The sequence below is a fragment of the Dasypus novemcinctus genome, chromosome 4 (genome assembly GCF_030445035.2).
Source record: "Dasypus novemcinctus isolate mDasNov1 chromosome 4, mDasNov1.1.hap2, whole genome shotgun sequence".
Lineage (NCBI taxonomy): Eukaryota > Metazoa > Chordata > Mammalia > Cingulata > Dasypodidae > Dasypus > Dasypus novemcinctus.
This window is the reverse complement of record NC_080676.1, coordinates 69025197-69040999: the sequence shown is the minus strand read 5'-3', so window position 1 is coordinate 69040999 and position 15803 is coordinate 69025197. Positions and strand designations below refer to the sequence as shown.

The 15803-nt window shown below is 42.5% G+C and overlaps 1 protein-coding gene across 1 annotated transcript in view; it reads left to right on the top strand.

Moving 5' to 3' along the window:
- LOC101410916 (probable cation-transporting ATPase 13A5) overlaps positions 1 to 15803 on the top strand; it is a 304534-nt gene that overhangs the window by 238799 nt on the left and 49932 nt on the right. The window contains exons 39-41 of the mRNA XM_058295542.1: positions 9642 to 9812; positions 10654 to 10811; positions 13622 to 13810. Of these exons, the coding sequence (XP_058151525.1) occupies positions 9642 to 9812; positions 10654 to 10811; positions 13622 to 13810 (518 nt within the window). The remainder of the gene's footprint in view (positions 1 to 9641; positions 9813 to 10653; positions 10812 to 13621; positions 13811 to 15803) is intronic.

The following is a 15803-nucleotide window of genomic DNA, read 5'->3' as shown; positions in this document are numbered from 1 at the left end:
ACTGGTCTGTGTATCTGTCTTTATGCCAGTACCATGCCATTTTTACCACTATAGCTTGATAGTATGATTTAAAGTCCAGAGATGAGGGTTCACTTCTCCTTTTATGATGTTTCTGGCTATTCAGGACCACTTACCCTTCCAAATAAATTTGCTAATTGGGCTTTCATTTTTTTTTTTAATGCTGGTGGAATTTTTATCAGGGTTGCATTGAATATGTATATCAATTTGAGCAGGATTGGCATTTTAATGATATTTAGTCTTCCAATCCATGAGCATGGAATATTCTTCCAGTTATTTAGGACTTTTTAAAAATTTCTTTTAACATTAACTTGCAGTTTTCTGAATACAAGTGCTTTACATCATTGGTTAAGTTTATTACTGATTACATGAGTTTTATCTGTCATATTTTATTTTCACCACTCTTTTGACACTTTTATTTACCTTTATTGATATAAGCTTCATTTCTAGACTCTCTTCCAGGCCTCTCTCCCTGTGTTTTCTTTTCAGGCTCTAGCACACTCTTTATATTTCCTGAAAATATAGTCTCTTTGTTTCTGTTTATCTGTGAATATTCTAATCTCACCCTCATTTTTGAAATACAGTCTTGCTGGATATAAAATTCTTGGCTGGAAGTTTTTCTCTCATAGTATCTTAAATATATAGGACTGCCATCTTGCCTCCATGGTTTCTGGTGAGAAATCAGCACTTAATCTTATTGGGTATCCCTTATATGTTATGTTTGCTTTTCCCTTGTTGTTTTCAGAATTCTCTCTTTGTCTTTGGCATTTGACATTCTAATTAGTATGTGTCTCCAAGTTGGTCTATTCGGATTTTTTCAGATGGGAGTACATTGTGCTTCTTGGACATGGATATCTATGTCTTTCAATAGGGTTGGGAAATTTTCTACCATTATTTCTTCAAATATCCCTTCTGTCCCCTTTCCCTTCTCTTCTCCTTTTGGGACACCCATGACATGTATGTTTGCACACTTTCTGCTGTCATTTAGTTTACTGAAACCTTGTTCAATTTTTCCATTCTTTTCTTCATCTGTTCTTTTGCATGTTCACTTTCTTTTTTTTTTAATTTCTTCTTTTTATTTATTTATTTATTTATTTATTTAATTTCCCCCCCTCCCCTGGTTGTCTGTTCTTGGTGTCTGTTTGCTGCGTCTTGTTTCTTTGTCCGCTTCTGTTGTCAGCGGCTTTGTCCGCTTCTGTTGTCGTCAGCGGCACGGCAAGTGTGGGCGGCACCATTCCTGGGCAGGCTGCTCTTTCTTTTCACGCTGGGCGGCTTTCCTCATGGGCGCACTCCTTGCGCGTGGGGCTCCCCCACGCGGGGGACACCCTTGCGTGGCACGGCACTCCTTGCGCGCATCAGCACTGCGCATGGCCAGCTCCACACCGGTCAAGGAGGCCCAGGGTTTGAACCGCGGACCTCCCATGTGGTAGACGGACGCCCTAACCACTGGGCCAAAGTCCGTTTCCCTGCATGTTCACTTTCAGAGACCATTTCTTCAAGCTCACCAATCCTTTCTACTGCCTCCTCAAATCTGCTATTACATGATTCCAATGTTTTTAAAGTTTCCTTTATTGCACCTTTCATTCCCATAAGATCTGCTATTTTTCTATGTATGCTTTCAAATTCTTCTTTGTGCTCATCCAGTGTCTTCTTAATATCCTTAATCTCTTTAGCCATCTCATTGAATTTATTAAGGAGATTTGGTTGAACATCTATGATTAGTTGTCTCAACTCCTTTATGTCATCTGGAGGCTTATCTTCTTCCTTTAACTGGGCCTTAGCTTCCTGTTCCCAGTGTGGATTGTAATTTTTTGTTGGTATCTTGGCATCTGGATTACTAGAGTATTTATTCTGGGTGCAGTTTTTCTCTTTAGTTTAGGACTTCTTGCCCTTTCTCTCTTCCTGGTTGTGCAGTAGGAGCCAAGCATGTAATTGGTGCTATAAACCTTGAAGGCTCAAGCTGCCTTCATTGCCCCAGGGACAGATGAAGCTTCTCCCAACTTTCTCCTTTCCCAGAGGTAGGGACAGAGTCGCAGTTGTGTGGAATAACCCAAGTTGCGCAGGCCTAGACTGTAGTTACCCAAAGAGACTGATGAAGCTTCATACCCTTTTCTCCCCTGCCTGGGGCATGGATGGAGCTGCAAGTGTGGGCAGCAATCTATGCAGTGTAGGTACAAAATGACCGCCCCAGTAGAGTTTTGATTATTCAGTTTTTGCCAGCTGAAGTTACCCTCAGTTACCTGGATAGACTGGTGCAGGGCCTGCCCAGCCTCCTCCCTGCCAGAGGTGGGACAGAAGCCTAGGCTAGTGCTACAGATTGATCCAGGTGAAACAAACCAGTCCCTACCATCACTGTGATGTTTGGTCAGGCTACCTTCCCCTCAGGCTAGGGGTGGAGTCAAAATGGCTGCCACTGGCCTTTTTCCAACTTGGACAAATTCACACCCCAGCTGTTCCTAGGATTATCCGTTAGCCATCCGAGTCTACCAATCAGTAGCTGAAATCAGCAGCCAACCGTCTCCTCCTCCCCTGTTTTTGGGAAATGGAGCTTCCAATTCTGGTCACAGAACATCTCCTGGTGTGACTTGCACCACAAGATTAGGACAAACACCAGCCTCTGTAGCTTGACCAGCAATATCCCGGAAAGGCTGGCACAGGTCCCTACAGCTTCCTCCCTGGTCGAGGTAGCACTGGGTCTTAGGCTAGACCTGCAATCTGATCTGGATGGAAAGAAGGTGGTCCCCACCAGCACTGGAATTTTCAATCCACTCTGCTTCCCCTCATGCCAGATACAGAGGTAAGATGGCAGCTACTGGCCTCTTTCTTACTTGGACAGGCTCAAACTTTAGCTGTTCTCAGGATTTTACTTTAGCCTGTTGAATTTTACTCATCATTAGCTGAAGTTGGTCCCCAACTGTCTCTTCCTCCCCTATTTTTGGAAGTGGAGCTGCAGAACAGCTCCCGAGGCGGCGTGTGCCTCCAGTGGAGGATGGGCACTGGCCTCTGGGGTGTGGAGTGCTCTACTTACGAGTCTTCTCAGCAGATGGGCAGTCTCCTCCTTCCATTCCTTCAAGGATGTTGAAGGATGCCCCTCTGGCCTCCTGAAGCCCCCAAACAGGTGCTTCAGCTAGCTCCAGAGAGCTCTGGGTGTTTACTAACTGCCCTACAGCAGGAGCTGACGCTAGGAGCTCCTTACTCGGCTGCCATCTTGCTTCCAGTTTACACTTCATTTTTATTTTGGTCCCAATTTTTTTCCAGCTTTGAAAATATCCAGTGTGAAGTTAACCCTCATCAATTAGAAGGTCCTCCCTCCCCTTGTCTGCCTAGCTGAAGGTGTTGTTGATACTGGTTGCTTCTTCTCCACTCTGGGCTTGAGGAAACCAACTGAGGCCTCTCTACCTGGGAAGGAAGGACACTCAAGTGCTTTTTTTCTCGTTTCCACAAACTCATTGCATGCTTCCTCGTTCAGGCTTAGGAACATTTCCTTTGGATTCTCTTCCACCAGTTCTGGGACTATTATTTAGCTAGAGAGCTTTAGAAGGAAAGCCTTGTTCTTTCTACTAGTAGTCTCCAAAATCCTTGATCACAGCTATGGATGAGTTTTAAAACTCAAAGTCAGTTATCAACTCCCATGTCATTTTTTCCTGCCTCCTTTCCTGAGGCGATGATGGCCTCTGGATCTAGCTCTCCAAAAAGGGAGGGATCCAGAGATAATGAGAATATCATGGGGGAAGAGGAAGGGAAAGATGTATTAATATTTTCAAATTTTCTCTTGACACTCTCTCTTTCTCTCTCTTTCTCTATGTATATGTCAAGTAATTTGCCTAAGGTGACATAGCTTAAAAGCTATGTAGATGGTGGGTATGGGATTTAGATTCATTTGTTTATTCATTCATCTACTCAAATGTTTATTAGCCCCTACTTTGGACGAGGCACTCTACTAGGTGCTGGGGGTACAAGGGAAAAAAAAAATTCTGCTCTCCTGGTTCAACATTCTAGGAGGGAGAAATAACATAAAAATGGAAAAACAATATAGCTTTCCAATAGTTGTAAGTGTTATGAAGAAAATGAAAATTTAAAGCCAGGCTTTTATACTACTGCCTCCTCACTCTCATAGGGTTGACTGTGGGGTGGGGGGGGGAGGTAGCAGAGAAGATGATGACATTCACTCTACCACAATCCACTTCACTATCCCTCTAATTACCAGGATCAGTAATTTTTCTGGAAACATATATGGTGAAGGATGCAATGATTCAGGTTGGGCACATAGGAATTTCCCTAATAGGTTATTTCGAATTTACATCCTGGCATACAAGCTTATCATCAGTTGATAGGGCAGATCTTTCCCTCTCTTCCATTTTTCCTGTCTTTCTCTTTTCTCTCATTCTCTTTCTCTTTTTCTTTCTTCCACTTACTTACTCATTTGTTCAGTTGTTCACTCAATAAAAGCTCAGAAGTGCCTACTATGTGCCAGGCACTGTGTTGAGTGCTAGAGTCACCAATACAAAGGAGAAATGGTCTCCATCCTCAAAAAGTTTACATCCTAGAAGTCTAAGGAATATAAATAAACAAGGACATGGCATTTCAAACCCTGTCGCCATGCAGGGGCTCCTGGTTTACTGGGGTCAAAAGAGAGACTCTCTATTGCACATCAGCCAAAAGCTCCAGGTTCCTGAGCTAAGGGAATTGTTAACTGTGAGCACACTTCTTCCTGAAATGCTCCCCACCCTCCTTTAGCCCCCCCAACTTTCACACACGAATCCCTGCTTTCTGGAGTTTCCAAGAAAGGCCAAGTTATATGACTCCTTATTAATACGTGAATAGTGTAAAAGAGGCTTGAACATCATCTCTGTGTATAATTATCTGATTTGAGAGTTATCTGTGGTACATATTGTCTCCAATATTGTCTCCCTTTCTCATTGACCAAATATCTGAGCGTTCCCTACTACCCTCGGTTGTGTGTACAGAAAATGTTTGTAATATTAGTCTAAACCTGCATTGTGGATTACTATTCTGTGATCCAAAGGCAGAAATTTGAAATTATCTTTAAATATCAGGCTTTTACACTCATTATTAAGAAGAATTCAATGCTGTAGGTTAAAAAAAAAGGCTTCAAAGCATTTTGAAGAGTTCTATCCCTTTTACAAAGCCATTTAGAATGCAGCTGATAAGTTTTAATGCACACAATGGATAAGATATCATAATCATTTTGAGGAAAATGGTTTAGGGACAATGTCTGGCCAAAGGAAGTTCCTGAAGAATATTTGAGACCACGAATAAAATGTTACAGCTTCTTATACCTTAGGATATCAAATATGCACCTATATGAAACTATGTGGAAAAGCCAATCACAGGAAAACCTTGGTAATTGTTTTTATTTAACTCAGCCATGCACTGAACAAAAATATATGTTTTAAAACTACTACATACCAATAGGGAAAATGAAGAATATAAAAAGTATAACTGTCATATTCCCTTTCCTCAGTTATTGCATAGAAAGCACAGTAAGACATACTAGGTTGGTGCAAAAGAAATTGTGATTTCATACAGTGAATTTTAAATCATTATAACTAGGCTCAAACACATCCTTATTAATCAAAATAGGAACCATTATAATCAACACATTTTTGCCAATGAGAAATAAGTTTGTTGATTCCTGTAGCATAAAAATCCATGCTTCAGGATTCAATGAACTCTTGGAAAGTATTTTCTGCATCCTACTGATTGTGGAAGTGTTTTCCCTACAAAACGTTGTTGAGATGCTTGAAGAAGTGGTAGTCGGTTGGCAAAAGGTCAGGTAAATATGGCAGATGAGGCAAAATTTCATAGTCCAATTCGTTCAACTTTTGAAGCTCTGGTTGTGCGATATATAGTTGGGTGTTGCTGTGGAGAAGAATCGGGCCCTTTCTAAGTTGACTGCAGGTGTTGCAGTTTTTGATGCATCTCATTTTTTTTTTTAAAGGTTTATTTATTTATTTATTTCTCTCCCCTTCCCCTGACCCCCCCCCACCCCGGTTGTATGTTCTCTGTGTCCATCCGCTGCATCTTCTTTGTCCACTTCTGTTGTTGTCAGCGGCACGGGAATCTGTGTTTCTTTTTGTTGCGTCATCTTGTTGTGTCAGCTCTCCGTGTGTGCGGCGCCATTCTTGGGCAGGCTGCACTTTCTTTCATGCTGGGCGGCTCTCCCTATGGGGCGCACTCCCTGCGCGTGGGGCTCCCCTACGTGGGGACACCCCTGCGTGGCAGGGCACTCCTTGCGCACATCAGCACTGTGCATGGGCCAGCTCCACACTGGTCAAGGAGGCCCGGGGTTTGAACCGCCCTAACCACTGGACCAAGTCTGCTTCCCCTCTGGTGCAACTCATTGATTTGCAGAGTTTACTTCTCAGATGTAATGGTTTCTCCAGGATTCAGAAACTGAAGTGGATCAGACCAGCAGCAGTCTACCAAACAGCGACGATGATCTTTTTTTGGTGAAATTTTGTCTTTGGGAAATCTTTGGAGCTTCTTCTCAGTCCAATCACTGAGATGATCATCACCAGTTATCATATAAAATCCACTTTTCATCACACATCACAATCTGATTGAGAAATTGTTCATTTTTGTTGCGTAGAATAAGAGAAGACAACACTTCAAAACAATTTTTTAAATTTTCGGTCAGCTCATGAGGCACCCATTTATTGAGCTTTTTCACCTTTCCACTTTGTTTCAAATGCCAAGCAACCATAGAATGGTTGACTTGAGTTCTTTGGCAACTTCTGGTATAGTTGTAAGAGGATCTTGATGGTTGCTCTCAGTAGGTTGCTGTCAACCTCCGATGACTGGCCACTATGCTCCTCATCTTCAAGACTCTCCTCTCCTTTGCAAAACTTCTTGAACCATCATTGCACTGTATGTTTGTTAGCAGTTCCTGGACCAAATGCGTTGCTGATGTTGTGAGTTGTGTCCACTGCTTTATAATTCATTTTGAACTCAAATAAGAAAATTGCTTGAATTTGCTTTTTTTCTAACATCATTTGCATAGCATAAAATAAATATAAAATAAGCAGCAAGTAATAAGTCATTAGCAAAAAAACATAAAGTGAGAATGCACATTAAAACAATGTATAACAACCACATTTATTTAAGAATGTATTCCAATATCAAAAGGCAAATTTCAACAATACAACACCACAATTACTTTTACACCAACCTAATAAACTTGTATAATTTTAATTCATATCATCCTATCTTCAAATTAGAAATATGACAAGATATCTTGCTAAGTGCTAAGTGTACACTTAGCAAATGACTGATGGAATTTTAAATTCACTCTAAGGCTCTTCAAATCTGGAAACCAGGAAATTTGGGTGACATTTTAAATTTTGTCTCTGAAATTCATCTCTTTTGAACTCTGAGTTAATTTTCTTTGTACCTTAAATATATCTTGTCCTGCAGTCACCAGGGAAAGACAAAGGAATGGTACGGGGAAAGGGGAGTCTTGATAGGAAATGTGACTGGCCTAAGTTAGCAGGAGCTTGTATAGGGAATAGCAGGCATCTACGTTCTGATTGTGGTACGTTCTATTTAGTAATGACAATGGGAAAGCCTAAGGAATTTTGGCCAAGATAATGTGATGACAAAAAAGGGCTTTGATAAGATTTATCTGGAAATAATATGGGAAAATGAAAGGGAAGGGGAGACTGGAGGGGAGAGTTCAATTAGGAGATCAGTGAGCAGATTGTGGTTGAGATACTCAAAAATCAAAAAAAGATGCATTAATTCCAACTCTACCCTCAAGTAACTATCCAGAGAATATGTTTGTCCTTCAAAGAGCTAAGCAAGTCACAGCTAAGGCCCTGTAATCACCATGACTCAGTGTTTGCCAGTGAAGTAATTGGGGTCTAGAGACAAGAGTCCAAGGTAGGCTCCAAGAGACACACTCAGAAAGAAGACACAAAAGGGCCTGGAGAATCATTCCATGAGTGGGCAGAGCATGGAGAGAGGAGGACACAGAGAGGATTCTGAGATATTAAGTCTGTGACTCAGCAAAATGGTGATATCATAAGTGAAACAGGAAAGTCAAGAGGAGGTTTAGGGATGAAGTTTTTTGGTTTTTTTTCAAAGATTTATTTTTTATTTATTTCTCTCCCCTATCCCCCTGTTGTCTGCTCTCTGTGTCCATTCACTGTGTGTTCTTCTGCATCCGTTTGCGTTATCCGGTGGCACTGGGAAACTGCGTCTCTTTTTGTTGCATCATCTTGCTTTGTCAGCTCTCTATGTGTGTGGCGCCGCTCCTGGGCAGGCTGCTCTTTTTTCACATGGGGCGGCTCTCCTTGCGGGGAGTGCCCCTTGCACGTAGGGCACCCCTATGTGGGGGTGCCCCTGTGTGGCACGATACTCCTTGTGCACGGCAGCACTCTGCATGGGCCAGCTTATCACATAGGTCGGGAGGCCCTGCGGATCGAACCCTGGACCCTCCATATGGTAGACCGACGCTCTATCAGTTGAGCCATGTCTGCTTTCCTAGGGATTCAGTATTTGATATGATTTTAGATATGTTGAGTTGGAGAGGCTAGTGAGATATCCTGGTTGGAATGAGTAACCAACAACTGGGAAAAAACAGAACAAAACTTAGGAGAGAAGAAAGATGAAGCTAGACATTCGTGATGTGCTTATCTATTTAGAAGTGCTAATCAATGGTAGTGAAAGCTGAGATCATTCAGAAAGTGAAAAGAGAGGCCTTGTCCTGTTAAATTAGTTTCTGTCTCAACTGCACACTCCAAAATATTCATGAAGGATATTTTATAGATTTTATGGAGGGATCACTTCTCCTTCATCTTTGTATTTCCAGGACTGCTTACCTCCACCCTCTCATTCAAGGTCCAAAATATCCTCAACTCTAGTGCCCTGAGCATACAGTGCTCTTTCTTTTACTTCTTCTAAGAACTCCTTTCTCTCTTTCTTGATCTGGTTGGTCATATTCTCCTTTCAAGATGTCATTTATAAATTGTCTAGGAAATCTTTCCTGATCTCCGTTTTGGGTCAGATCCTCAAATCACCTGGTACTACTGCCAAATACTTACATTATTTTATTTTAATTAACTGTTTACTAACTTGGTTCCATGAGTTTTATAAGGCCAGGATTTCTGTCTCTCTCATTCATCATTATTTTCTGCCTCATAGAATAAGCACTTAAAGTATTTGGCAAATGAATGGTAATGGATGGATGGATGGATGGATGGATGGATGGATGGATGGATGGATGGATGGAAGAAAAAATGATGGAATGAAAGGCAAATAGTCACAGCTATTTGCATACTTCATAGCTGCTCCATGGCCAACCATTGTGGGCTTAAACACTTGGGGAAATGATTGAGTGACAACTCTCAGCTAAAATAAAATTCTTTAAAATTATAACATCTCACCAGGCAGGCTAGGTCTCAGAATGATAGATCTTGATAAATATTAGAAATATCATCAAGTTTGCCATTGCTTGCACCCTAAGAACTATCATCTAACTCATGGGATGAGCATTAAAACTGTATTAGTTGTGGTTTTCATAATTTCTTGAAACTTGTGAGTGACAGCTCTAAATAATTATCTGAGTTCATGTGGAATCAACAAAATGCAATCTTCTTTAGGAGAAAGTATACCTGTTGCAAAGACACCATTGCCCCAAATGGAGAATACCATGCCCTGGAAATTGCACAGCCTGGAGGACTATCGGAGACACGTCCTTTTTTGTGGAACAGAAGTTATCCAAGTGAAACCCTCTGGTCAGGGGCCTGTAAGAGCAGTCGTTTTGCAAACAGGTTCGTAGATTCTACTTTTGTAAATTTAGTCTAAATTTGGGTAGGGGGATTTGGGTTAGAAAAATTTTGTTTAGGACTATGGAGCTTGTTACATTCTGGTAATAACAGCCACAAGTTTTTCCAATCAGACCCTTATTTTTCTAAATTACCCCCATTTCCAACTGAATGGTTCCTTGTTAAACTTTTGTATGTAATGAAGGGTATACATGGATGAAATTAATTTCCTCAAAGGCAAAACCATTTTTTTGCTTTTGTATGTGTCCATAGGCTTCTTCTCTTTTCTCTCTAGCCCCCTCTGACTGATTTCTAAGAATATAATGTCAACATTATGGGGACTTTTTTCCTTTCGAGGAGTTGGTTGCTGGGCTTTTATTTCATACTCCCTGCTAGATATCTCCACCTGTGTCACCTTCAGATATACGAATATCTATTTTTAAGAAATTGCTTGCCCTCTTGCTTTCCTTTTCTTTTAATTTTGTATTATTTTTCAACACGTCTGCTCTTCTTTTCTTGATGGCTCATCTTCTCTAGTCACTGCATTCTTCAACTCCCTTGTCCTTGTTTCCTCAACTTCACAGGTGAATAGGTGAGCTGCACTGTTTCAGCCACCAAAGCACTGACTCCCAGAGCAAGAGAAATTACACAGGGCTAAATGGATACCATTTATTGCTCCTGGCGCCTTATAAGAACAATAAATGCAAATCAAGTATCAGGTCACAGCAATGCCATTTTCATTCCTTACTCAACCCCTTTTAATTCCTTAATGCATTCCAAACCATTTTTGGTTTTGGGGGCAACTGTATTAAAGAAGCTTACTCCACTTGTGATTCTCTTCCTGCAGGTTACAATACAGCCAAAGGTGACTTGGTAAGATCCATCCTCTATCCCCGGCCTCTGAACTTCAAACTGTATAGTGATGCCTTCAATTTCATAGTGTTCCTGGCCTGCCTGGGTGTCATCGGTTTTTTCTATGCCCTTGGGGTGTATATGTACCATGGAGTAAGTACTGGAAGTAAGGCTTTTCAATACACAGCTTTCTCTAAGAAACTGACCTAACTCAAGAGGGTTAGATAGGTTACCTCATACTACTATCATTCTGTGAATCAGTGCTGTCCAACAGAGCTCCCTTAGATGGTAGAAATATTTCATATCTTTACCATCCAAATGGTAGCCCTTAGCCACACGTGGATAGGGTGACTGAGGAAATGAATTTTTAATTTTATTCCCATTTAATTAATGTAAATTGAAATAGCCACATATGGTTAGTGGCAATTGCATTAGATAGTACAACTGTGAAAAGCTGTAAAGTTCATCCGCAACTTTAACCACCTGATGGGGATAAGGGTTACTACTGCATGTGCCGCATGTGTGATAACCATGCCCAAATAGTCTCAGAGGAAATACACTTTTCTCAAGCCTGATATAATGGGGAAGATTTAGTCAATCATATCAGATAATGGGAAGGGCATGTTAATTTGAATCAGCAAAACACAAAGGAAGAAATGCACAGGGGTCTTTTGGAATTAGTAAGCAGTTAGGAGATAAAGCTAGCAAAGTACTAGTAGATCAGATTGAAGGGGATCTTGAATGCCTTGTCTAAAAGTTAGAACTTCTTCCTCAACATTTGGAAGTGCACCTTGCCCCACATAATACCTAACATCCCATTCAGTCAGTGGGTTGCTAATGTGTTCTGGTTGGGTTCACTTGGTCCTTTCTGGTCGTGAGAGTCTGATTCTGTAGTGAACCATGCAGTCTATACTGTAAGACAGGGCGGATCTTAGCAGCGTGGACAGGTAGGGGAGAGAGGAAATTGTGAATAAATAGGCCCAAAGGAAGGTACCTAAGGGTCCAACCTGGACAGGCCTGGCTTAATTAGAATGCTCAAACTGGTGGTGTAGCATGTTGTTCTCTCTCTCTAAGTGTGTATGAGGGTGTGTGTGTGAGTATGTGTTGGGGGTGAGTATTGTTGGGCAAAGATACAGTGGTAAGAATTTTTAGAGCAAGGAATAACAGAGGAGGGCAGGACATTTTGTCACTATTTGAATAGAGGCAGAAAAGAGCTATGTAGAAAGAAGTCAAGGCCACTGGAGCTGTTATTTGAGGCCATGTGCCAATTTCATCTGAGCAGCAGGGAAGCTTTGATTGTAACTGGGAATGAAGGTTTCCTGGGCAGGGGTCAACATCCAATATATAGTACAGCAACAAAACTAATCCCAGACTCCGTTTGCCTATGGATCAGCACTTGTGGACCTATCGGCTGTGAGATGAGGGTGAGTCCTCGAGGTCAAACTTCTTCTGTGGCTGTGGTGGAGGAAAGCAAGAACAATGGCTTTTGTGATAAATGAAGATTAGACAAAAGCCAGTAATCATTGTTACTGAACTTGAATCTATGTTGCCAACTATGACTAAAAGGGTAGTTAATTTTATAAAAACATAGACAAGGTTGTGGACTGTAGAGCCATTAATATCTAGAGCATGTGAAAAATAAAACAAGCTACACTGTGATCTGATTAGCCTTGTCAGTGACCTCTGAGCCTCCTCTGCCAAGCTGCTTGGCATCCAGACTCACAGGGAATTGGCTTGATAATATAACACACTGGTCAGGTGTTGGTGCCTAGGAGTTGGACAGACTAGGGTTCAGATCTCACCACTTACCTCGCATGCCATCTTGGGAAAGTTATTTATATTTTTAAGCCTCAGTCCTTTGCCTGTTAAGTGGAGAAAATAACAGCATTTACATCATAGTGTTGATAGTGAGGAGTAAATAGAACTTTATATGTGCCTTGGCACAGTGTCTGCCCCAGAGCCAGTGTCTAATAACAGCAAATTATTTTTATTATTGAGTTCCCTATAGCCAGTAATATATGATGGGATCTTGGAAGAATCTTGGCCATATTTTTTAATCAGTTTGCCATTTGTTAAATATGTGTGCTGAGCCCTTCCTCTGTGCCAGATATATCCTGGACTCGGGAACTTCAAGGAAGGAAAAGCCACAACTGCTGCATCCAAGAAGTCTGTAGACTAGTGGGGGAGAGATATTTATAAATACCTATATATTTATAAACCAAAAGTCAGGGTCTCGCATGAGCTATTATAACCAAAAACCAGACCAAATGCCTGGTTAGCCCAGGGGGTGTGATGGTAGAGAAAAAGCAGGCTCTCTGGGCAGAGGAAATGTTAAGTGGAGAGAAACAGAGTCAGGAAAGGTCAGGAAGGATATGGAATAGGATCGGGTGTCTCCTTTCTCCCGTATGGGAGACAAGTATTTTATTTTATTTTTTTATTTTTTTAAAGATTTATTTATTTATTTAATTTCCCCCCCTCCCCTGGTTGTCTGTTCTTGGTGTCTATTTGCTGCGTCTTGTTTCTTTGTCCGCTTCTGTTGTCGTCAGCGGCATGGGAAGTGTGGGCGGCGCCATTCCTCGACAGGCTGCTCCTTCCTTCGCGCTGGGCGGCTTTCCTCACGGGCGCACTCCTTGTGCGTGGAGCTCCCCCACGCGGGGGACACCCTTGCGTGGCACGGCACTCCTTGCGCACATCAGCACTGCGCATGGGCAGCTCCACACGGGTCAAGGAGGCCCGGGGTTTGAACCGCGGGCCTCCCATATGGTAGACGGATGCCCTAACCACTGGGCCAAAGTCCGTTTCCCAAGTATTTTATTCCTTGGTTACAGCCCCAGGATCACTCAGCCCTGCCAGGAGTATTTTGAGTCAAAGAGGTGAGGGCTCCTGTAGTGAGAAGGAAGACGGCACCATTCGGCGACCAGCCTTCTCTTCTGGGCTGACCTTCACCTCCCTCCCCTCTGCAGGTCTCTGCTAAAGATACTGTGCCTATGGCCTTGCTCCTCTTGACCGTGACTGTCCCGCCCGTGCTGCCAGCAGCCCTCACCACAGGCATCGTGTATGCACAGAAGAGGCTGAAGAAAAAGAAAATCTTCTGTATCTCCCCACAGAGAATCAATATGTGTGGGCAAATAAACCTCGTGTGCTTTGACAAAGTATGATCCAAACTTCCAGGTGGGAGGTTAATGATTTCAAGGCACAGCAGAGCCGGCTGGGACGGGCCACAGAGAATTCCTAGTCCAGCGCCCTCATTTTACAGATGGGAACACTGAGGCCAGTGAAGACCCTGCCGTGAGCTACAGTGAAGGCAGGGTCTAGAAGCTCACTTTACTGAGGAGAGGTTTAGCCATCACATCATGTGTTTTGTCCCTGTGAAATTAAATAATTTCGTGCCTGCTTTGGGTTTTGGGTTTCAAAGAATCTCTTCTGGTCAATGTTTGGATTTTTTCTGGCAAAATTTTGAAGAAAATATCTGTTCTCTCAGCTGCAGTGTCCAGAGCTTGAGTGAATATAATCCTTTCTCCTCCTTTGCTTCTTTAGGAAGGGGAAGTGAGAGCAGACAATGACAAGTTCTGCCCCTCTTTTCCTTTTGTTTCCTCAAAGATCAGGGCTCAGGGATATAGGGAAGGTCTTGTGAGTGCTTAGGGACCCAGAAAGGTGACAGAGGAGGAGTCTATGCCAGATGGGTGGCCTGCTGCCGTGGGGCAGGTCCTGAGACCTCTCCCATGGTTCTCCTGTGGGGCCCCTGGAGGGCCTTCAGGGGAACCCCTGCTGCTCAGATGGTGCCCTCAACTTGGCCAGGCCAGTCTAACTGTTTAGTGCAGTGGACCTGGCTTGGCGCCTCTGTGTCCTTAGTTCATTTGCATTTGAATAATCGCTCAAGGAAGCCTATTTTTGCCATTTTCTTAGTTAAAGCACACTGGTGGAAAGCCATCACAGTGCTGTTAGAAGCCCCATTAAGATGTTCCCAGCTCTCGAACAACTCATGGTTTACCTGAGGAAACAGGGAGAACAGAAGTGAAAACAATGATAATGCCAGGTGATGCATGCTTTCCAGAGGTCTGAGCAAAGCTGCAGGGCACAGTTATCTGCTACAGGTAGTAGGAACCATTGACTTGTGGCTTTCATTGTTGTGTGGGCTAAGAGGAGGGAATGGGTTCCAGGGTCTGAAGAGAGCAGTTCAGAAGTGCAGTGCTGTGAAGGGCCTGGGGCAGGTGGGGAGCAGAGGGCAGCAGGGTAGGGCTGGAAGGTAGCCTGTCTGCCAGGGAGCGGAGCTACAGAGGGAGACACCAATAGTTAAGGGCGCGTCGTGCCAAGTTGAGTGGTGCTTTGTCTTGAAGGAAAATGGAAGCCAATGACATTTTTATAGATGTGTTTTATATAGTGAATCTGGGAAAATTGGTAACAGGATGGGAAGGAGACAGGACTGAGATAGGAGACCTGTTTGGAAACCATACAGGGGCAATTAAAAAGTTAATATATTGTCCTAGGCAATGAAGACAAGAATGGAGAGTAGAGGACAAACTGGAGAGACCCATGAGGTAGCATTGACTTTTTGGTCACCAGTCAGATGTGGCATCTCTTCAATAATTTGAGTTCTACTCCCTTGAGTTTTGTTTGGGCAAAGAAGGTCTTCCATTGCCAGCAGTTATAAGCCAAGTGGGTTAACTTAACAATAGCTTCATTTTAGATTCAGGGCCCAATCTCATGACCTTGGAAGTTTTCTGGTAGGAACTCCTATGATTTACCCACCAGCCTCACTAGGGCCTGGATTATGGGAGGAAGATTTATAAAATATGTTCTTTACAGGTCTGTTTCATAAACTAATTTTTCTGAAAGGAAACAAGTATAGTTGATTTCCTGTATAAAATCTTTTCCTCCACATCCTCACATACTCCAATAATAGAAGGTCTGAGGAAATTTTCTTGGCATCCTTGGCCCAATTATGTATGTCATGACTGCAGGGCATAGTGCAAAGAACTTTTGATAGGGAATCAGCAAAGTGAGAAGTCTAATCCTGAATTTGACACCAAGTTTTTCTGTGACTTTTTAAGATAAGAATGTTGAACTACAATTAATTCCTAAATTTCCTTTCAACTTTCACATTATAAAACTCATTCAACATGATGTTGGAACAAAACACACACC